Consider the following 22,579-nt stretch of genomic DNA (forward strand, 5'->3'; position numbering starts at 1 on the left):
ACCTATGAATGGCTTGTTAACATAGAGAAAAGAAGAAGCTCTCAAAAAACTCTGCCTTGTTTGTAGCTAATCACATCTTAAGTATGGCCACCTGATAGTGTGCAGTTTCAGACTTTTTGGGCTGAAGAGCTGAGGAACAGTGGAGATACCTGTAAAAGTATGATACTACAACTAATGATGGGATTCTGGTATTATTTCATTTCCTAACACATCATTGTCAGTTACAGATGCTTGTGGTTTTGGGTTGGGTTTGTAACAGTTGTTTGAGATAATTTTTGTCTTTCAAGATCTGATTGCATTTTCAAGTTTTCATCAATCTATGATATTTGGTCCCCCCATTTATCTGATTAAAAAATAATTTTACCTTCATGTGACATTTTTACTCAACGCTAGCACCACCACCCCTCCAATCAATACCATTCTTAAAAAATGTAAGGAAATTATAGATTCCTTAAATGGCGTTCACACTGACAGCGATTTGAATGAGAATGGTGAAGAGTAATAGCCTAAGCTCTGCCTCATTTGTAGCCACACCCATATCTTTATCACTAAATCACCCCATGCTAGCAAACCATTTAGCAAATATATTTAACTCAAAAGGAAAACTTAATAACAAATGCAAGGCAATAACTTGTATTTGGAATTTACCTACTCATCCTCAAGTGGTGGCATTACTCCATGCTACCTGTACTATATTTAGGTATGCGCCTCCTTGTGGCTCTGTACCTGAACAGCGCCCCCTTCCATTTGTATCTCAAGCAGGTACTGTAAGAGGCCGTGGTCGTGCTGGGGCTGGTAACAGGGGCCCAGGGCCCCGTGGCTCATACCTTGGTGGCTATTCAGCTGGCCGAGGCATTTACAGCCGCTACCATGAAGGAAAGGCCAAACTGCCGGACAAACCTTATGAGATCATGACCAATTTAGAGCTGGCAGCTGTGAACCAAGTCGGCATGAAGCCTGGCACAAGTCAGTTTTTAAATTGAACCTCATATACACAGAATTGAACTAAATCATGCTGTACTCCATCCAGTAAAGGCAGAATCTTTGTTTAAATGCAGAAAGTAAGCAGGATAGTAATCAGAGTAAATAATTAATTGTATTCATTATTGAAATGGAACCACTAGAGAGTTTTATATTCAACTTGTAAATTTGTGAAAAAGAATTACAACCAAGTAAATTCTACACAATCTAAAACTAAAAAACACAATCAGACAGACTCTACTGCCCCTGCTGGCCTGGAGTGGAGTACTGACTTCTTCCTCTCTTTATAACAGCTGTCATAGCTATGAATGCCTACCTCAATAAGCATACTTTTGATTTTTTTATTCAGGCTCTCTTGCTTTTTTTTTTGCAGTGCTCAAGCAATTCTCAAAATGCACTCAACATTTTAATTTTAACAGTTCAACTTTTCATTTATGAACATGAAAGTACCTAATTAGATTAACAGTGCACATTGTGACTAATTTTATGTTTATATACCTTTTTTAATGGATCATATCACTGAAGTGTTACAGAGTATTGCAGTCATTTGAATACAGGGCTTTTAGGAACACTAGGATAAAACAGGACAGAAAATTAAACGATTCATTGAAAAGACTTAAAGCCATTTAGTGTTACAGAACAATCTGAGAGTATTTGAGTTTGTTTGGGCATTGAGTTTGTGGTTTTTAATGACTTTATTTTCTTACTAATCTGCTGCTCTGTTGAAACTAACTGATCTTTTAGAATTCTGATCTGAGATCTGTAAACTCCTGATTGGAGTACTCTGACGTCACCTAAACCTACTGATCCTAAATCTGAATTAACGTGGGGAATGAAAAGAGTTTTTGTACATGGAAACAATAACTGTGTGTGTGTGTGTGTGTGTGTGTGTGTGTGTGTGTGTGTGTGTGTGTGTGTCTGAGTAAAAGACAATGTGTATGTGGTGTGGTGTGGGTGTGTTTTTGTTGCTAATCTTAAGCTGAGTCATACACTTATTTTAACTAAAGACAGGTTGTGTAAGTTTTACCCTCTCTCATTTTTTTTCTCTCCTGTACTCTCTAAACGAAACTTATCTTTCTCATTCACTTGCTTGTATTCCTTTATTATCTCATGTAATATTTTATATAAGCTACTGTATGTTACCACATAAGGTACACAATTTACATAGTGATATACGTGTACCATTTTATATAATACTTTGTAAACTGTCAGCATATTTGTGCCATTTTTCTAAGTGTATGTGTATGTGTGTAGTGGCTCTTCCAGCTCTTGGTGCCCAGTACCCTGCTATGTTTTCTGCTGCCCCAGCAACTAAGTTAATGCAGGACGGGAAGATGCATCCAGTGGAGCACCTGATAAACCCTCTGGCCCTTCAGCATGACCCCAATGCTGCCCAGGCTACTGCGGCTGTCATACCTGCAGTCTCCACGCCACCTCCTTTCCAGGTACTGTCCTACACCTGACCAAATTTGACAATTTACAGTTAATATACAGTGGGGTCCAAAAGTCTAGTGAAGAGACCACTGGTGAAAATGCTTCTATTTGGCATTTTATTTTTATAATTATTTTTTATTTTCATTGTAAGTAATATAATTACAATAACAAATTGTGTGAAAAGTTAACTTGAATTTCAGAATTTCTTTGTATTTGGAATATCTCCCTTTTGCTTTAATGACAGCATACAGTACACTTGAGCAAAATCTGATGATCCATATATTCTCAGCATGATTTGAAAATGTTTTAAAGAGCATCTTGGATTTGACCTTTTGTCAAGGGTTCTTTTTTACCTCATTGAGCATTCTATGGTTTGCCCTTTGAGTCATCTTGGCTGGACGGCCACTTCTAGGGAGAGTAGCCACAGTACTAAATCATCTCCATTTATAGACAATTTGTCTGACTGTGGACAGATGAATATTTAAGCTCTTTGAGATAACTTTGTAACCCTTTCCAGCTACAATTCTTGATCATCGTCTTCTGAGATCTCTTTTTTGCTAGGCATGGTTCACCTCAGCAGATGCTTCTTTTGAATAGCAAACTCAAAATGTTTGAGTGCTTTTTTATAAGTCAAAGTAGCTCTAACCCAGACCTTCAATCTCGTTTTAATAATTGGATGCCAGGTTTGCCAACTTACTCTAATTATCTTTTGTTGACATCATTAGCCTATTGGGGGGGGGGGGGGGGCACATACTTTTTCCAACCTACATTGTGAATGTTTTTATGATGTATTCCAGGGTTTCCCAAACTGGGGCTTGCAAACCTCTGGGGGGTGCGTGAGGGAACTCCAGGAGGTTTGTAAGAGAGTATAGAGATTGCTTACAAAAATTTGTCCATCATTTACTGATTTTTAAAAACAGATGATTCCAAATGTTGTCCACCATTTAACAAATGAAAAACAAGAACACAACTTAAACCAAGTGCGTCAGTTTTTCTTTAAACCAAACTTGTGTCTATGGCTTCAGTGCAATTTTCTTACCTCAATTAGAAGAGAGCGCACTCTCTCTCTCTCTCTCTCTCCCTGTGCATGCTGCATGTGTGTGTGTGAGAAAGAGAACGAGAGTGCGTGTTCTCATGCAATGGACTGATGGTGAGAAATGGACATTTTTAATGCAAAAGTAAATTACACACTACTCTTCATACAAAGTTGTGATGTAACATAATTACTTTCATTATCAGTAACGCAATCATGATTTAAAAGTAAAAAACCTTCGTTAACCTGACATTGTTTGCCCTGTAGTCCTGAAAAGCAATAGGTGATGGCTGCACCTCCTTGGCCTCTACTGTTAACTGCTTGTGCACTGGTTCTGTTCACTGCTGAACTGACCATTTGACGGAGGCTTCTGATGGGTTTTAAAGGTGTCAATTAGGCGGCTGCCTAGTATTTCCTTGCACGGAACCGAAACTTAAAATATAGGCTAATCATGTATAATTTCCTAAAATATATATAAATATAATAATTCCTAAAAATTCCTAAAAATATATTTAGAAGTAAGGGGGACATGCTTCCTCAGGTTAATATAGTTGTTACATATATATATTTGGTTTAAATTCGATTGTGAATCCTAGATTTCCAATGTTGTCTCAGACTTTTGGACCTGTAAGATTATAACACTACCTTGTCCTTACCAGCATGACACAATAAGTTTCCAGCAATGTTATTTTTTTAGTTTTAGTTTTTCATAGATTTAATCTTTTGACAAATATGTCTTCTAAATGTAGTCAATATTTTGTCATGTTTTATTCATTAATTTAGTTCATTTCACTCTGACTAAAATGGCATAGACTTTTATAAACCATTAATCAAACATATAAAAGATAAACAAAAAACAACTTATGAAACTGTCCCTGTTGTGAAAACCTGAGCTCCTAAAATAATTATATAATAATAATTATAATAGTATATTAAATTATAAATAATAGTATACTGAAATTTTAACATCTGTTTATAAGTTACTGTATTGTGAATTCCTTATGCTTTAGAGAAAGTTTTAGACAGTTTAGGATGTTGCATTGTATATCGGATTTGGACCAATGAGATTTCATTCAGGGTGGAGTTACATAGTGCATTGTCATGGAAATAGAAGCCAAGCCACCAATGAAATGCCTTGTCACTTGTCTTGATCGTGGCTGGTTAAGAAAAAAACTCAGATTAACATGGAAGAGCTTTTATCTCTTGTCGTTTTATTACGACATGTCTGATTAGGATACAGTGTAATAATCTCTCTCTCTTTCTGTCTCACAGGGTCGTCCTATAACTCCTGTCTATGCCATGGCTCATAATGTCCAGAGGATCCCAGCAGCAGCTGCTAGTCTGTATGGGGCTGGGTACATGCCTATAGCTGCCCACACCAACACTGCCACTCTGGCAGCACTGCAGAAGAATGCTGCCGTGGCAGCTGCAGCCTATGGAGGATACGCCGGGTACATGCCCCAGGCCTTCCCTGCCACTGCCACCTTCCATATGCCCATTCATGATGTATACCAGACCTACTGAGATATCATCAATCAAAATGACCTGCAGTTACACACACCACACCAGCACAGACCAGCAAGCCTTCATGCTACATCTATGAGGTCTTCTGGCTAATTGAACCACGCCGAGTGACACTGACATACTCGCAACAAAAACTAACATTTTCTGACTCATATCTAAATCCCTGGACACCTTTAGATTCCTGCACAAGTTAATGCTGGCAGCAAGGATGTAGATCACTTTTCACTAATCCCAAATTTACTGAACTACACTCATAGACACCTCTCTGGCCTACATTTAGTAACCTAGACATGTGACCTAGACTTCTAATCTACTGATTTAGACCAAAGCCACTTATAATTCTACTGATCATCTTATCAATATGCCTTGTGCTCTATTTTCATCTCTGTTCCCTTTGTGTTATATGTCTATGTGGACACAAACCCCTGCAATGTGACCCAAGCACCACCTACTTTTCCCTCTAGACAAATGAAAAACAGCTGAAATCTGTCAGTCAACCCCACTAATGAAGATGTTCACCAGACTTACTCTGATTCAGAAGCCATCACACAACTAAATGAATGACAAATCAATCTCGTCTTCTCTCATACTCCCTATTCAGATCCCCTCAAGAGGCATATGACATGATTACATGTTTTATGATTCCACAGAGGCCTTTAACAACCTTGTTTATTAGTTTAGCACCACTGTGTACTGGATACAGCAGTGGACTGACTCTGGGTGATTTGTTAGTGCATTCATATGAAGAAATTTAGCATTTAAGACTTGCAAGGTTACACCTACTGACATATCACTGTCTTCCGCACAAAATCCAGTGGATAGCCATCAGCCAGAGTATTTCTGTCCCTTTAGGGCCGCCGTACACCAAACACTCCTAATACCACTCCTGTGCCTTCATGGCCAAAAGAATACTGAAGGAACATTGTAGTATTTGTGGACTTTGAAAGAATGTATTTAATGCCTCTCTTTGCTTAAATACTTTTGTGAAAAAAACTATAAAACTGTAAAAAGAACAAAAAACAACTTCTGAGCAGAAGCTTCAACAACTACAGAAGTAGAAGATTTTAAGTGTTTCCTGAAAATGTTGTATTTTGAGTTAATGATATATATATGCGAAATGTTTTGTTTTGAAGATGCCTGAATTTTCCGTCCACTGGGTTGCCCGCCTGCGAGTTTAGATGAGAATATTTGCATTTATTTTTCTCCTTTACTGTTTATGACAATAGTTTGCTTTTGCTATTTTATATTTAGATTATTTTAAAATTTTAATATTTAGTTGTTTTTATTGTCTGGAAGATTTTTTTGCTAAACTGGGAGAAATGAAAACACAGACCATATAAACAGATTATGACTTAAACAAGAACCAAACAATGACTAGTCATTCTGTTTTAAAAGCAACTGTTAATTCCACAACAGAGTTGAGCCTCTGGTGAAATGCATTATAAATAATTTCATTATGAGAGTCTTCAAGAACATATGCTGAATGACAGTTGTTGGGTGATAATACATTTTAAATACACAAACTGGACTGATAAAAAAGTAGCTGGGTAGAAGATACAGTATAGCATAATTTATAATAAAGTATTTCTACCAACTGAAATTGGTTGTGCTGGTGGTTTATAGTTAAAGGGATAGTTCACCCAAAAATGAAACTTCTCTCATTATTTACTCACCCTCATCCCATCCCAGATGTGTATGACTTTCTTTCATCTGCTGAACACGAATTACGATTTTTAGAAGAATATTTCAGCTTTGTTGATCCATACAATGCAAGTGAATGGTGGGCAAAACTTTGCAGGTCCATAGATTAAATCTATATCTTCAGAGGTGATATAATAGGTGTGAGTGAGAAACATATCAATATTAAGTCCTTTTTTAACTATAAATTCTCCTCCCTGCCCAGTAGGTGTTGATATGCACAAAGAATGCAAATTGCCAAAAACAAAAGGAGAAGATTGTGCTAGCGAAAGTGAATATTTATATTTAAAAAATACTTAAATATTGATCTGTTTCTCACCCACACCTATCATATCGCTTCAGAAGATATGGATTTAACAACTGGAGTCATATAGATTAATTTATGCAGCCTTTATGTGCTTTTTGGACCTTCAAAGTTCTGGCTTCCATTCACATGCAGAGCTGAGATTTTCTTCTAAAAATCGATGTTTGTGTTCAGCAGAAGAAAGAAAGTCTGTTTAAGAGAGAAACATCTGGGATGGCATGAGGGTGAGTAAATGATGAGAGTATTTTCATTTTTGGGTGAATGACCGAACTGTGCATTGAGCAGCCTTTAGTTCTGTGTTTCCCAGCTACTGGTATTTTAATGCATCACTATCCAGTCCAGTGAAGTCTCATGTTCCTTTTTGGATCATTAGGAGAAAACTAGTCTCCTTAATATTCCTTTTGTGCCAATAAAACAAATTACACTTGAAGTACTGTCCAATTTACAATGGAACTAATGATTTTCATGTTGTTTATTACGTGGTCCTGAGATGCAGGTCAAGTAAACAAGTTAAAACAGAGGGGAAATCAGGTGCATGTCGCGAGACTCCAATTTTTTCCACCTAATTCCTCCTACAGAAGCCTGTAAACTCAGCTGACTGTCCATTATGTTGTGTAATTTGCTTTCTTTTGTAGTTCTAACCCTGAATTTTTGGAGACCACACTCCATGTGATACAGTACAGGACATGCTTTTAATGTTGACTATACTGAGGTGCACTTAAACATGTTTTAGGGTGTTAGAAGTTCTTGCTATATGTGTGTATGTGCTTGTGTATGTGTATGTGACCCAAAGTGATGAGCAGGTACTTTTGTCATTTTAGGGGTATTTTAACTGGAATTAACTGGACCAAACTGAAACCAGGGAGCTCAGAGAACCTCTGTTAAAATAATCATGGCCTTTTCAATGACTGCAGTATGTCATAACAATGTCCTCCTGAAGACTGCTGTATGCCACCACTATGCCTTCTGTAGGGCTGCATTTGTCACATCTGTGCCTTTTATTCAGACTGCTGTGTCTGACAAGTGACCTCTAAAAACACCGTGCCTCTCCTCTCCTCTTTTGTTTTCTATTTTTTTTCTTTCAGAAATGTTTTATATATATATATATATATATATATATATATATATATATATATATATATATATATATATATAACTATTTGTGTTATACTGTTGTATCTATTGTTTTGGGGGCTCAGAGTGTTAGAGTTTTGCTGCTTTATGTGGTATTTTGCTTTCATTTATTATGTTATAACAGAGTTGATGTTAAGTATAGCATGTGTTTAGAAGAGACTGAGTGAAACTTGGTTTGGGGGAAATCTCAAGATACACATCCAAACAAAAAATGACAATCCACAGAGTTCACATCTTACAGGTTACACACACCATGTGAGATAAGAGACATGTGCGAGCCACACACATTTTCGCACACTGCCAGTATCATTGAGGACAGTGTCTCTCAGTCACTCCACATTGTGTGTGTATGTGTGTGTGTGCGTGTGTATGTGTGGTCATGCCTGTGTGTTCAAGTGAAACATCCATTCTCTCTCTATTAGAATCTTTTATTATGAGCAAAACAGCCAGGATATATTTAATATATACAGTACATTGTTTTTGTGTATGAAGTACAAGGAAATGCTATAATATATTTTAAGACTTTTTTCCATCTTTGTATGTGCTTTGTTTAGAGTTAAACAGCTACAAAAACATGTTTTTTTTTGGTTTGTTTGTTTTGGCCAAAGTGTTTAATGGGGTGTGCAAGAATGCGTTTGTGTGTGTGTGTGTGTGTGTGTGTGTGAGTGTGTTAAAAGTACCAGTGGATTTATAAAAGTGGATAAAACTCAGCAGTTTGGAGTCAGCGCTGGCCCAAATTGAACGCAATGCATTCATTGGCAGAACATGGTTTCTTTTTGCGATCATTTCATAAACACTACATGCGTAGCGTTTTGTTTTTCTGAACAAGACAAGGTGACCTCGGCTGAGGACATTTAGATAATGTAGAATGTTATTGCCCAAATATTCTTATCTTTCCTTTTTTAGATCTTCTTAGAACTGTTTTCTATCTTGCATTGTTTGTTTAAGGCCTTTTGGCATTGTTGTATTTATAGTGGTAGTTTAATAAAGCATTTTCAAAAAGAAGAGCAAAATCTGTGCTTGTCTTTCATAAATACTTCTTTTCTCTCTGCTGTCTATTTACATGACATTTTTTATTTAAGTTTCAAATTTTTCAACTAAATTGTACATTTTCCAATTACAATTTTTAAAAAAAATTTATTTTGATATTAATATTATCTGTTAAACTATTAATTTAACTATTAGTTTAAATATCACAGGCAATGAGAGCTACCAAATGTTTTCAACTGGACTAGAGTGACATTCAATCATGCAGTTCCGGTTGTACCACAAGGGGGCAGCCATGCAACACGACCAGGTGAAGGTTTGATAGGATGCGATCTTACCTGTGTTTATTTAGGCCTATATAGACTTGGGAAACGACTTTAAACTGTCTGAAACTGTGGGTTTTGTTTAACATGCATATTAAGGACAGTGAGTGTGTTGCTCTTTCTTCTGTCTTTGGACAGAACCCTTGTGATTGCCACGGACTGCGGTCAGTTTTCTCTTTCAAGCCAATTACTGCAATGGCAAAGAAACAGTTTGAAGAGATATAGGCCTAGCTGAACAAGTCAGTTAAAGTCAGTATGATTATAGCAAATTACCTGAATAATAAGCCTAGCTAATAACACATCCAGCTTAACTGCACAGACTTTTGAAGATAACTCTATCGCCACCTTGAGTACTGAAGTTTGTCACCGCCACAGTAAAGAACACAACTAAACCAGACAGCACATGGGCAAAACATGTGTAAGCAAGTGTATATTATTTTATTACTATTTGCACTGTGTGTAAGTACGGTGTGGATGCTTCTCATGCGGATGAACTGGGTTCGATTCCCCCTTTAGACCCACTTTTCCCCATCCTGTTTCCTGTCTCCACTCTTAATATTTACTTTAATACTATTTATAATAATAAATAAAAAAATAATAGAAAGGTTGATTTCCTTGTAGTGATGTGGTCATAATGAAGGTCAGGAGTTGAGAGAAAGGTTTGATCCAGGTAAATTTAACCATGGTTTTACTATAGTAATAGGATAGTACCATGTTTTTGGTTAGGAAGCCATAGTTTTAATGCAATTAACCATGGTCTTACTACAGTAACATAGTGTTAATATAGTAACGATGCTTAATTTTGTGGTTAATATGATTTCCCTACAAAATACCATGGTAATACTATGGTTACTGCAGTAAAACCATGGTACATTTTTGTAAGGGAAGGCAGTGATTCCACTATACTGTGTTTCAGTATTTAATTAGGGGTGCAAACAGCATCTAAACTATTTGCACTTAGTGCAAAGAAGATGCTTTTTTTGCTATTTGCAATGAATGCCTATTTATTATGCTTTGCACTTAGTGCTTATCTATGTTATTTATCTGCCTATTGTTTTATGTGTTCAAGCTTTAAAAGTGGTAAGCTATTGTGTGAAATCTTGTGGCACTTCTGCAAGAAAATGAAGCCAAAACCAGCTTCAGATGGTTGCTGCTTTGTATCTTTAGCTTGGTGGGGCTGACATCGACATCGCAGACCATCTTGGTTAAGCTGGTTAGGACTGGTAGGCCACTTTGGGCCAATACCAAACCAGCTGCCATGTTTCCTAAACCAGCTTGACCAGCTTTAGTTTTTCTAAATATTAATTTTAGGACCAATATTCTAGTGAAAAGCAGTGCCTTACTGTGTTCAAAAGTATATAATCATCACATTGAATTTATATGAAAGTTTTTTTGATAAATTAACATTAAGGAGGGCTGTTGCATCATAAAAAGTCTGAAGAGTTTTTTTTATGCATTTGGCAGACACTGATTTGTGCATCCAAGCTACTGTACACTGCACATTTAATGCAGGCAAGTCTTGCCTGAAGGTGTAAAATAATTTTAAAGGCTTGAAGTTTGAAGGGTAAAGATTTGAAGGTTATACATGCCTAACAGATGGATGGATGGATGGATGGATGGATGGATAGATTTCTTACTTTATTGGTTGGCTATATTTATGTATGTTGTTTGCACTCTCTGAAAGCTTGGTTGGTTCTTTGAAGTTGCTGCTGAACTCTTCTGCACTGTTAAATGCAATTAAAACCAAACCATACAATGGAACTTGCATGACTTTCAACATTTTTATGTGTTCACATTGAACATTAAATGTGTTTTAAGGGCAGATATGACTGGATTCTCATTGTCTCGCTGGACATGAGAAGTACCAAACTAAATGGTTATAAATTAAGCCCCCATGCTCACAAAACTTGTATACTGCCTTTAAACAAAATGCTAATAATTAATAATTTATACTCTTGAGTACAGTGTGATTGCACAGTGCAATGATAAAAATGTTTAAGATGTTTCTTAATTCATCAGTCAGACCACAGACTGAAATTTTCCTACATGGCACTCATTCTTTGAATACTGCCAGAACTGTTGTCCTAGCAATGACTCGAGACCCTCAGCTGAGCTGTAAGAGTGTGCCCGAACAGCACACCCGATGACTCCGCCCACCACAGCCACAGCCACAGCAAGCACCACAGCAACAATTGCTATGGTGATGATCTCTGAGACAGTGTAGGTTCGTGCTGGAGAGGAAGAGAGAGACACATGAGATCCAAACTGTGGTTATATTTAATATTTATAATAGTGCTGTCAATCGATAAAGTTTTTAAATCGTGATTAACCACAGATTTTGAATGTGCTGAAATTTGACACTATATATATATACACACTTCTTTTCCTGTCAAAATACATTTATTTCCATCTTAAGGAATAAAACAAAACAATATTTAACAATATAATGCTTTATCATCATTTTTCAAACAAAGCCTACCACAGTATAAAGATAGAAATGCACTAAAATAGCACCAATTCAATTAACCTTAAACGTTTCCCAAAGTGTAATTGGGAGGTTGACTAATTGAAAGAACTAGTCTCCCCATAGGTTTCATTTTCACTGCAATGGGCACTAAATCTCTTAAACTCTCATCCTCCACAATATTAATCTGCTGGTAGACTGTGGCTATCCGCTTTGCTACAGCAATCGTGAAGCCATGTTCATGATTTGCATCAGGGTGACAACACCAGCGTCAATCGTTGCTTTGAACTCCACATGAAAAGCGCTTGCAGACAAAAACGTCTCATTCTGCATTTTGGCAATATTTAAGTGTAATGACTCTGGGCGGACACATCGCAAAGTTTCAAAGTCAAATGCGTTAATAGCGATTAAGAAAAATTACGCATAAACTTTTTTAATTAATCGCATGGGTTAACGTGTTAATTCTGACAGTTCTAATTTATTTCTAAGATACTGTATACTACATTTAGATTTAAGAATTATATTTATATTTAATAGTGTTGTTTTTTTGTTTTTATTTTGTTTTGTTTTATGACCATATCTTACAAAGTTTGTTTTTCTCTGCTGTAACAATCATGATTTTACATTCTGGGCCCCATACCAAATTGAGGCAAGCTAGTTTGACTAGAAAAGTAAATTTTGACATGACAAACCTTGCCTGAAAGTTTAAACTAGTTTTAAAAGCTTGAAGTTTTTAAAGTTATAGTTGATTGATTGATTGATTCACATAATTAGATGATTTTGGCTGTGCAGGTATGGGGTTACAAGAGATTATTGTGGTTGTGTATATCACCAGTCACTCACTTGGCCACTGAACCTCATAGGTGTACCCCAGGTTGTCCGGGGCAATGACACATATTTCTGCATTTCTGATTGGTGGCCAGAAAAGAACCATGTTGAAATTTCTGTTGTGACCAATAGGAGCATTTTCCTCAGGATAGACCACTGTACCTGCTGCAGATGCACAAAAAGCTGCAGGTTAGGATGCAGCCTGTCTCTGCAACATGAAACTGTGTTTTGGGTTATGTATGTGTGTGTTTACCAGCGCTGTGTCTCTGAAGCCATTCATCAAAGATGGCATCGGTGAAAGTGTGAAGCAGGACAAAGATGGGGTCGTTTGGTGACAGGTGAGTCTGTCCACCTGTGCCATTGAGAAACAAATGAGCCAGGTTGTGCAGACTCCTGACCACAGGATCATAGTTGCCCTGGGGAGCACTGTAACCTAGTGACAAAACAGAGCACCAATTAAAAGTCTCCACCATTCTCTAAAAGTTCTAAAATGCTGCAAAGATTTTGATGCATGTTATTTGTTTGTGTGTGCATTAGTCATAGGTAATTGTGTTAGATAACAAAATATCAAACAAAGTGGCAAGAAAAAGAGAAAGCTGTTCTCAGGAATAACTTCACTTTTCTTAGTCATTTTTTGCAATTATTTAGTGAATGAATAAAGTCAGTTCCCCTCAGGTTCACACAGACATCCTAGTAGAGTAAGCACAGATGTAGTTCATTACATTAACTATGGACATGTTTGACTAACATTTGACAACCAGTGAGTGTCCAAATATTTTTTATCTTAAATTTGACCAATATATTGGGGCCTGGGTAGCTCAGCAAGTAAAGACGCTGACTACCACACCTGGAGTCACAAGTATGAATCCAGGGCATGCTGAGTGACTCCAGTTAGGCTTCCTAAGCAACCAATTGGCCCAGTTGCTAGGGTGGGTAGAGTCACCTTAGGTTAACCTCCTCGTAGTCGCTCTAATGTGGTTCTCGCTCTCGGTGGGGCACGTGGTGAGTTGTGTGTGGATGCCGCAGAGAATAGCATGAAGCCTCCACACATGCTAGATCTCTGTGGTAACGCGCTCAACAAGCCACATGATAAGATGCATGGATTGATGGTCTCAGACACGGAGGCAACTGAGATTCGTCCTTCAGATTGTGTCAAGTCACTATGCCACCACAAGGACCTAGAGTGCATTGGGAATTGGGCATGCCAAATTGGGGAGAAAAAAATAAAATAAAATAAATAAATACATTTGACCAATATATCTATTGTTTTTTTGTTATGTTCTTTTTGCCTTTAATGTTTTGAAAGGTGTGCTTCTGCTATCGTTTGTAAAAATAAATGCCATTTGGTTTGATATTTTGTTATGTCATGTAAAGACATTCATGCCCCTTTAAGTCTAGCTCCAAATACATTTTTGGGACCACTGAATGTCAAATAACTTTGGTAAGAGGTGGTGTTATTTGCAGCTGCGTGTGTTTCATACCCTAAATTGTATTCCCTAAGCTCTGAGAGGAAGTTGAGTAATACGGTGGTGTGTCAAAAGTGTTCAGCTTTAGACAGTCGATGACATCCTGTGGTTCTGGTAATCTCTGGACCATGGGTCGAGCCACATTACCAGCAGGGTTTCTCCGGATCGGACTTGTCTCTGTATCTAAACACACACCAGACTGAGAAAGTTGCTCAATGTATCCAAATCTCTTTATAACATCCAGCTATCTAAATGGATCACGAGAAAGAAGCACCATTATTATGATAAACGGGTCTTCAACCTTTTTCAGTTCTAAACGTTGCATTTTAAATCTGGCATATAATAATTTACGTACAGTACCATATTCTTGTATTTACTTACAGTACTTTGTTATGATTCTTAAATTGCAAATCCATTTAAATAATCATTATTAATTTACATGCATATTACTTGCATACTACTTATATTTACATACATTTATATTCACTGCATTTTATTTAAAGGATAGTTCACCCAAAAATGAAAATTCTTTCATAATTTACTAACCCTCATGTTGTTCCAAAACCATATTACTTTCTTTCTTATGCAGAACACAAAAGGAGGCATTTTAATTAATATCCTTCTTTTCAACAGTCTTGGGTAAGTTACTAAAAAAGTAATTCCATTACAGATTACTTCTCTAAAATTGTAATCAGAGTACTGTCTTTACTGATTACATCATAGAAAAAGTAATTACATTACTAATTACACTTAAGTTACATTCTAAAAACGTCATGGTTACTTGCGTAAGCTCCGTTCCCTGATGGAGGGAACGCGACGTTGTGTTGATGTAGTGACATTAGGGTCACTCTTGGGAGCCTGAGACACCTCTGGTCTTTGATAAAAGGCCAATGAAAATTGGCGAGTGGTATTTGCATGCCACTCCCCCGGACATACGGGTATAAAAGGAGCTGGTATGCAACCACTCATTCAGGTTTTATGCTGAAGAGCCGAGACAAGGTCTGGCCATTTCAGCGGGTAGTTCAGCGTTGTGGCAGGAGGGACACAACGTCTCATTCCCTCCATCAGGGAACAGAGGTTATGCAAGTAACCATGACATTCTCTATCTGTCACTCACTCGATGTTGTGTCGATGTAGTGACACTAGGGGTCCCTATACAAAATGCCGCAACTGGCTGAACTGTGTTACATGAACTGGCAGTGTGTGACGGGCAGACAACTGTGTGCCTCGTAGCTAGCGCAGCAGGCCGATACGTAACCACCCCCAACATAGTTATGAGTGTCGAACGGCCCTTTGGGGACAAGTCGACTACCCAAAAGATAGAGACAGGCTAGCCCAGTCGTGGCCTCTTTCCACTTCTTTTTTTTCACTCCCTAAAACAAAGGGGGATTATCCGACTGGGCCGACCAGGTCTAGTCGGGGGGTGTCCCTCCCAAGGGGAGGACACCGTGGAGACCACACCTCGCCCAGAGAGAGGGGGGATATTTGAGTTGAAAATACGTCACATGGTCTTGCCGATCATGTGGAGAAGTCTCATGGTAGATCCTACCCAACGGGGGAGGAGTTACTACAAACATGGAGACTGTGGCAGAGGGGGCTCTGTACAAGGAAGACGCAGTTTGCCAACAGGGAAACGAATTAACGGAAGATATACATCGCATGGGGTTACCTTACAAGGAACCACCACATGCGGACCACCTACCCCAGAACAGGGCTCTTAGTTAGCATGTGTACTGGGCCTGCAGCGAGTCTCTCCGAAAACTCGTCTGCCACAGGGCTCGGAGGAAGTCAACCAGGGAACAAAGTTTGTGAACACTACTTGGAATTAATGGCACACGTCTTCAGCTCAGAGGACATGAAAGGCGCTATGTGCAAGCGATACACCTGGCCGGCTATCCCAGGCTTATCCATTTGTATTGCGTGCCACTACCCGGGATGAATCCGGTTCCACCCAGAGGTTGTAGAACCTCGCAAGGTGTTGGGTGTTGCCCAGCCCACTGCTCTGCAAATGTCTGTTAGAGAGGCACCCCTGGCCAGGGCCCAGGAGGCCGCTGCACCCCTGGTAGAATGGGCTCATAGCCCTACTGGGGGCAGCACGTCCTGGGTGTGATATGCCATAGCTATGGCATCAACGAACCAGTGGGTGATCCTCTGCTTGGAGACAGTGCTTCCTTTCTGCTGTGCACCAAAACAGACAAAGAGCTGCTCAGAGATCCTAAAGCTCTGTGTGCGATCCAAATAGATGCGTAAAGCGCGCACAGGACACAGCAATGACAGGGCTGGGTCTGCCTCCTCCTGGGGCAGCGCTCGCAGGTTCACCACATGGTCCCTAAAAGGGGTCGTGGGAACCTTAGGCACATAACCCCGTTGGGGTCTCAAAATCACGTGAGAGTAGCCCGGACCAAACTCCAGGCACGTTTCGCTGACAGAGAACGCTTGCAGGTCTCCTACCCTCTTGATGGAAGTGAGCGCAGTCAGGAGAGCAGTCTTCAAGGAGAGTGCCTTAAGCTCAGCTGACTGAAAAGGCTCAAAGGGGGCTCTCTGTAGACCCTGAAGAACTAGAGAGGTCCCATGAGGGAACGAGGCGCGGTCTGGAGGGGTTCAGCCTCCTGGCGCCTCTCAGAAACCTGATGATCAGGTCGTGCTTCCCTAAGGACTTACCGTCCACTGTGTCATGGTGTGCTGCTATAGCAGCAATGTACACCTTCAAGGTGGAAGGGGACAGCCACCCTTCCAACCTCTCCTGCAGGAAGGAAAGCAGCGATCTAACTGCGCACCTCTAACTTAGCGAACAGACACCACTTAAAGGCATACAGGTGCCTCGTAGAGGAGGCCCTAGCCTGAGTGATCGTGTCTACCACCTCGGGTGGTAGACCGCTTAGGTCTTCCACGTCCCGTCCAGGGACTAGACATGGAGATTCCAGAGGTCTGGTCGCGGGTGGCAGATGGTACCCTGTCCCTGAGAAAGAAGGTCCTTCCCCAGGGTAATTCGCCGGGGGGGGGGGTCTGTCGCGAGGAGCGTGAGGTCCGAGAACCACGTCTGGGTGGGCCAGTAGGGTGCTACCAGGACGACTTGCTCCTCGTCCTCCCTGACCTTGCACAGAGTCTGTGCAAGTAGACTCACTGGGGGAAATGCATATTTGCACAGGCCAGGGGGCCAGCTGTGTGCCAGCGTGTCTATGTCGAGAGGTGCCTCGGTCAGGACGTACTAGAGCAGGACAGTGGGAGGATTCTTGGGAGGCGAACAGGTCTACCTGTGCCTGTCCGAATCGACTCCAGATCAGCTGGACCACCTGAGGGTGGAGTCTCCAATCTCCCCTGATGGTAACCTGCCGTGACAGCGTGTCTACTGCAGTGTTGAGGTCGCCCGGGATGTGAGTGGCTCGCAGCGACTTGAGGTGCTGCTGACTCCAGAGGAGGAGACGGCGGGCGAGCAGTTGGCGGTTGACTACCGTTGCCGTGTTGTCTGTCCGAACTAACACGTGCTTGCTCTGGATCAACGCCCGGAACCTCCGCAGGGCGAGTAGAATTGCCAGCAACTCGAGGCAGTTGATGTGCCAATGCAGCCGCGGGCCCGTCCATAAGCTGGCAGCTGTGTGCCCGTTGCAATCAGCACCCCAGCCCGTTTTGGAGGCATCTGTCTTAACCACGATGTGCCTGGAGACATGCTCTAGGGGAACGCCTGCCCGTAGAAATGTGAGGTCGGTCCAAGGGCTGAAGAGGCAGTGACAGACCGGCGTGATGACCACGTGATGTGTCCCGTGGCGCCATGCTTATCTCGGGACTCGAGTCTGAAGCCAGTGCTGAAGCGGTCTCATATGCATCAACCCAAGTGGGGTGGCCACAGCTGAGGATGCCATATGCCCCAGGAGCCTCTGAAAGAGTTTCAGTGGAACCGCTGTTTTCTGTTTGAATGCCTTCAAACAGGTCTGCACTGACTGTGCGCACTCGTTTGTGAGGCGCGCCATCAACAAGACTGAGTCCAACTCCAAACCGAGAAAAGAGATGCTCTGAACCAGAAGGAGCTTGCTCTTTTCCCAGTTGACCTGAAGCCCTGGTCGGCTGAGGTGCGAGAGCATCAAGTCCCTTTGTGCACACCACACATCCCGAGAGCAAGCTAGGATTAGCCAAACCGTCGGGATAGTTGAGGATGCGAATGCCCACTTCCCTTAGCGGGGCAAGGGCTGCCTCTGCGACCTTCGTGAAGATGCGAGGGAACAAGGTCAGACCGGAAGGGAGGACCTTGTACTGATACGCCCGACCCTTAAATGCAAACAGCAGGAAGGGTGTGTGTCAAGGAAGAATCAAGACGTGGAAGTACGCATCCTTCAGGTCTACCGCTGCAAACCAATCTTGACGCCGGACGCTCGCTAGAGTGCGTCTTTGCGTCAGCATCTAGGACGGGAGTCTGTGTAAAGCCCGGTTCAGTACTCGCAGGTCCAAGATTGGTCGCAACCCACCGCCTTTTTTCGGTACAATGAAGTAGGGGCTGTAAAACCCCTTCTTCATCTCGGCCGGAGGGACAATCTCATCAGATGTACCAGCGGCTGGGGCCTCGCGGCGGGGTGAAGCCTGAGGTGCCACACCGTGACATGGCCGTGCTGAGTTCAAGGACATCGAAGTACTTACCTGGCTCCTTGTGACCACATCTGACATTTGTGCCACATCTGGGTGCTCAGGGGCGGGGAGACCACCGCTGGAGCGCCAAACCTGCCAAATAGAGTGGTGGACGGTGGTTGTGATGATGGCCGTGCACACCGGATACATGACCCAGGGAACAAAGAAACCACTCTTGCTGAACTCTTGGGTACTGCAGCCACTTGGGCATGCAGCGCAATTAAATGCAAAGGTAACAAAAGATTCTCCTCCCGGCCCTCAACCGGGGGATGGAGTGGTCTGCTTACCAGTTCCAGAGCAGTGGGTTTCGTTGTCCCTGGGTCGCCTGTCTCAGGGGCGCTTCGAAGCCTTTCGCGGGTTCTTGGTGGCCGCGAGATGGGTGGCATCTGCTTCCTGCGGCGGGCTCCACACCAGGGCCGGGCCGCAGGGGCGGGCTGCGGCGGAGCCGGTGCAGTCACCGCAGGGGGACGCCCTTGGTGATGAGCAGACGGGGTGCGGGATCTTGAGCTGCGCCGGGGCAGGATGTGCCAGATAACCTCCATCTTCTGCTTCACCGCTGAGAACTGCTGGGCAAAGTCCTCGGTGTCGCCGGACTGGCCAACCTGGGAAATGGGGGCAGCAAGGAACCGTGCCTTGTTGGCCTCTCCCATCTTGACCAGGTTGAGCCAAAGGTGGCGCTCCTGGACCACCAAGGTGGACATCGCCCGCCTGAGAGACCACGGTGTGACCTTCGTCGCCCGGAGAGTGAGGTCGGTTGCCGAGCGCAGCTCCTGCATCAATCCCGGGGCGGAGCCATGGCGTGCAGGGTGGAGGCGGCTTGTCCAGTTGCACCGTAGGCCTTGGCCGTCAGAGATGACTTAAACCTACAGGCCTTGGACGGGAGCTTTGGGCGCCTGTGCCAGGTGGCGGCACTCTGCGGGCATAGGTGCACCGCGAGCGCCTTTATCCACTGGGGGGATTGCCAAATAGCCCTTGGCCGCCCCACCATCGAGGGTAGTGAGGGCGGGGAAGTTGAAAGATCAGGACCGGGCAGGGAAAAAGTGCCTCTCACGACCTTGTCATCTCTTCATGCACTTCCGGGAATAAAGGAACGAGGGCGCCGCGAGCCCAGTTACCAATCATCAAGCCGCGAGGGTTCAGGGGAGAGCGGAGGGTTCCACTCTAGCCCGACGCTCGCAGCTGCCAGGAAAACATGTCATCATCTCCGCGTCAGCCTGTCACTGGGCAACCGCACCCAAAGGGAGGAGCCCAGCTGAGGCTTCCGAGTCCAACTGGATGAACCCGCTCTCCGATGCTGCGCTCGGCCTCGACCTCTTATCCTGAAGCTCATGACTCATCCGGAAGCCCGATTGGGGCAGACGAGCGTGCTGGAGAATGGGAGGTCCGTGGGGGGATACCCGGTGGAGGCGGGGCCGCGCTGGCCACATACCCCTGGGTAGAAGGACCGAGGCGGGGAGCCTTTGGGATGGCTTGCTTTCTTACGAAGGTAAGCCACGACCGCATCGTTGCCATGGACATGTTCTCGCAATGAGTACTTGACCCATCCACGAACGCTGTCTCCGCGTGAGCAGTGCTCAGACACGAAAGACAGTGATCGTGACCGTCCGAAGGCGAGAGCTAATGAGCTCAACCAGGAATAACACACAAAGGAAAGGCATCTTTAAAAAGATGCGTCTTTAAAAAGACGTTACGTGTGTGCCGCTCTTTTAGAGAAATATACTCTTTTAGAGAAATATACTCTTTTTATTTCTGCTGAAGCGCCCAGGGGCATTCTCTGCAGTGCACCAGTGTAGAGGAGGGAGAAACCGCTGAAATGCGCCATCAGATCCAGCAGAGGTGAATGAACAGTCGTGGGAATTCAGCTCAGTGAGCATGACCGTTCGGCTCCGAAGAGAAAATCTGAATGAGTGGTTGCATACCAGCTCCTTTTATACCCGTATGTCCGGGGGATTGGCATGCAAATACCACTCGCCAGTTTTTATTGGCCTTTTATCAAAGACCAGAGGTGTCTCGGGCTCCCAAGAGTGACCCCTAGTGTCACTACATCGACACAACATCAAGTGAGTGACAGAAAGGGAACACTTTTCACAGAAAGGATTTAATTTTTTTTTCACTCAACAAATTTAAAATAATGTCTACAGTATATTTACTCCTTGTTCAGTGTCACACAGACGTCATACACTCCATGCCCAACACTGATTTTTTTTAATACAATGGCAGTGATAGTGCCTCACTTTAAAGCTTAAAAAAGGACCCACAAGTGTAATAAAAGTAGTCCATGCAGTTTGTGTGTCATATTCAAAGTCTTCTGAAGCCATATGGTAGGTTCTGTTCAAGTTGAAGTTCAAATTTATTTATAAAGAAAAGTTATATGGGTTTGGAACAACTTGAGGGTAAGTAAATTATGACAGACTTTTCATTTTTTGGAAAACTATTCCTTTAATACTGTACATTTTAATGTGGGAGGGACAATTAAACATTTAGTTTCTTAACTTTAGCTTTGGTTGAAGTTAACTTACTACTGTATTTCTGATAAACACATTTATCCAAAAAAATAATAAATCAAACGATCAAACAATAATCAACAGACCATCTGCAGTACTGCCAGTAACCCCCTAGGGGTCGCGAGCCCCCTGTTGAAGGCCCCTAGTATAATAAACAGTTTGTCTGCAATTCTTACTGAGCCATGTACTTGCAAATACGTTAACATGATGCTAATCATTTGCCCATATAAGGTTTTATCTTTCTTCTCAGCTCTCGAATGCCTTGAAGGATTAGTACAAACAGCACGTGAGCAGTCTTAGGTCTTGGAATGCATGTGTTTGTGTGTGCGTCTATGTGTGTGTGTGTTTCACTGTTGCAGATGGTCTCCAATGTCTCACACTCCCCCACACTCTCAAAGATCTCCCACCAGGGAGAGGACACAAAATTAGATGTGTGTTTTTGCAGTATTTGGTGTGTTGCAGAGAGGCTGTGTGTGTGATTGGTATGTTGTGAGATTGTCTTACTGTTGCAGATGGTCCCCAGTGTTTCATACTCCTCCACATTCTCGCAGATGACTCTCCACTTAGAGAACACAGAGTTGGAACTGATGCCATTTGTGTCAAAGCTGCTTCTGGCTCCCAGCAGGTCATCAGTACAAATATCACACTAACTGCATCCTATAGCAAAGTTCCAGTACGGCAGGGCAAATGATGGGTCCCCCAGCATGTCCTATACATGCACACATACGCACCATGTACCATTAACTTTGCACTCTATCAATGGGGAATCGCTGGTATTTCTCCTGCTACAAGATTAATTGCTCTTTATGTAATTACTGGAATATCAGATTGATTTTAAAGTGCACACAGTAATTTTTCCCTTATGAGAAAAAGTTTTACACAAATAGAAATGAATAGTACACTCACATGAGATGAAGACTTACCTGTCATACCAGTTGCCTAATAAAAGCTGTTTTATTTTACATGGAGTGGGTTACCTCATGGTGGCTGACTAACTATGATCATATGATTATCAGCTGAACACTACTTTCTTTAGTACTTTAACTCCCCTGTTATTGGACACTTTTGAGCACAGAATAAATTAACCATGGGTGACTGCAAATAGGGTATTTCTACAGTAGCACTGGGAACTGAAAACTTGCTTATGCGTGATGTTGCATCCACGGTGCGAGATGTCAGTATAAAGGGGCCATCACACTTCACCCAGCACTCCATTCACTCCCATTCAAAAGCATCCGAAGGCTGGAGACCTGAAACGCAACCTCATGCGAAGAAATGTCAT

General features: G+C 42.2%; 1 protein-coding gene and 1 pseudogene across 4 annotated transcripts in view; one reads left to right on the forward strand and one right to left on the reverse strand.

The window, feature by feature from the left end:
• rbm47 (RNA binding motif protein 47) overlaps positions 1-9,121 on the forward strand; it is a 31,647-nt gene extending 22,526 nt beyond the window's left edge. For 2 of the 4 annotated variants that reach the window (XM_051701877.1, XM_051701878.1), the window contains exons 4-6: positions 760-966; positions 2,236-2,426; positions 4,721-9,121. In XM_051701877.1, the coding sequence (XP_051557837.1) occupies positions 760-966; positions 2,236-2,426; positions 4,721-4,972 (650 nt within the window). In that variant the 3' untranslated portion in view covers positions 4,973-9,121. The remainder of the gene's footprint in view (positions 1-759; positions 967-2,235; positions 2,427-4,720) is intronic. The other 2 variants (XM_051701879.1, XM_051701880.1) reach the window with 2 other exon arrangements.
• Positions 9,122-11,223: 2,102 nt separating this feature from the next.
• LOC127443360 (5,6-dihydroxyindole-2-carboxylic acid oxidase-like) lies at positions 11,224-22,129 on the reverse strand (annotated as a pseudogene).
• Positions 22,130-22,579: the final 450 nt, after the last annotated feature.

Source organism: Myxocyprinus asiaticus, chromosome 7, assembly GCF_019703515.2.
Source record: "Myxocyprinus asiaticus isolate MX2 ecotype Aquarium Trade chromosome 7, UBuf_Myxa_2, whole genome shotgun sequence".
In the NCBI taxonomy this organism is placed as follows: Eukaryota; Metazoa; Chordata; class Actinopteri; order Cypriniformes; family Catostomidae; genus Myxocyprinus; species Myxocyprinus asiaticus.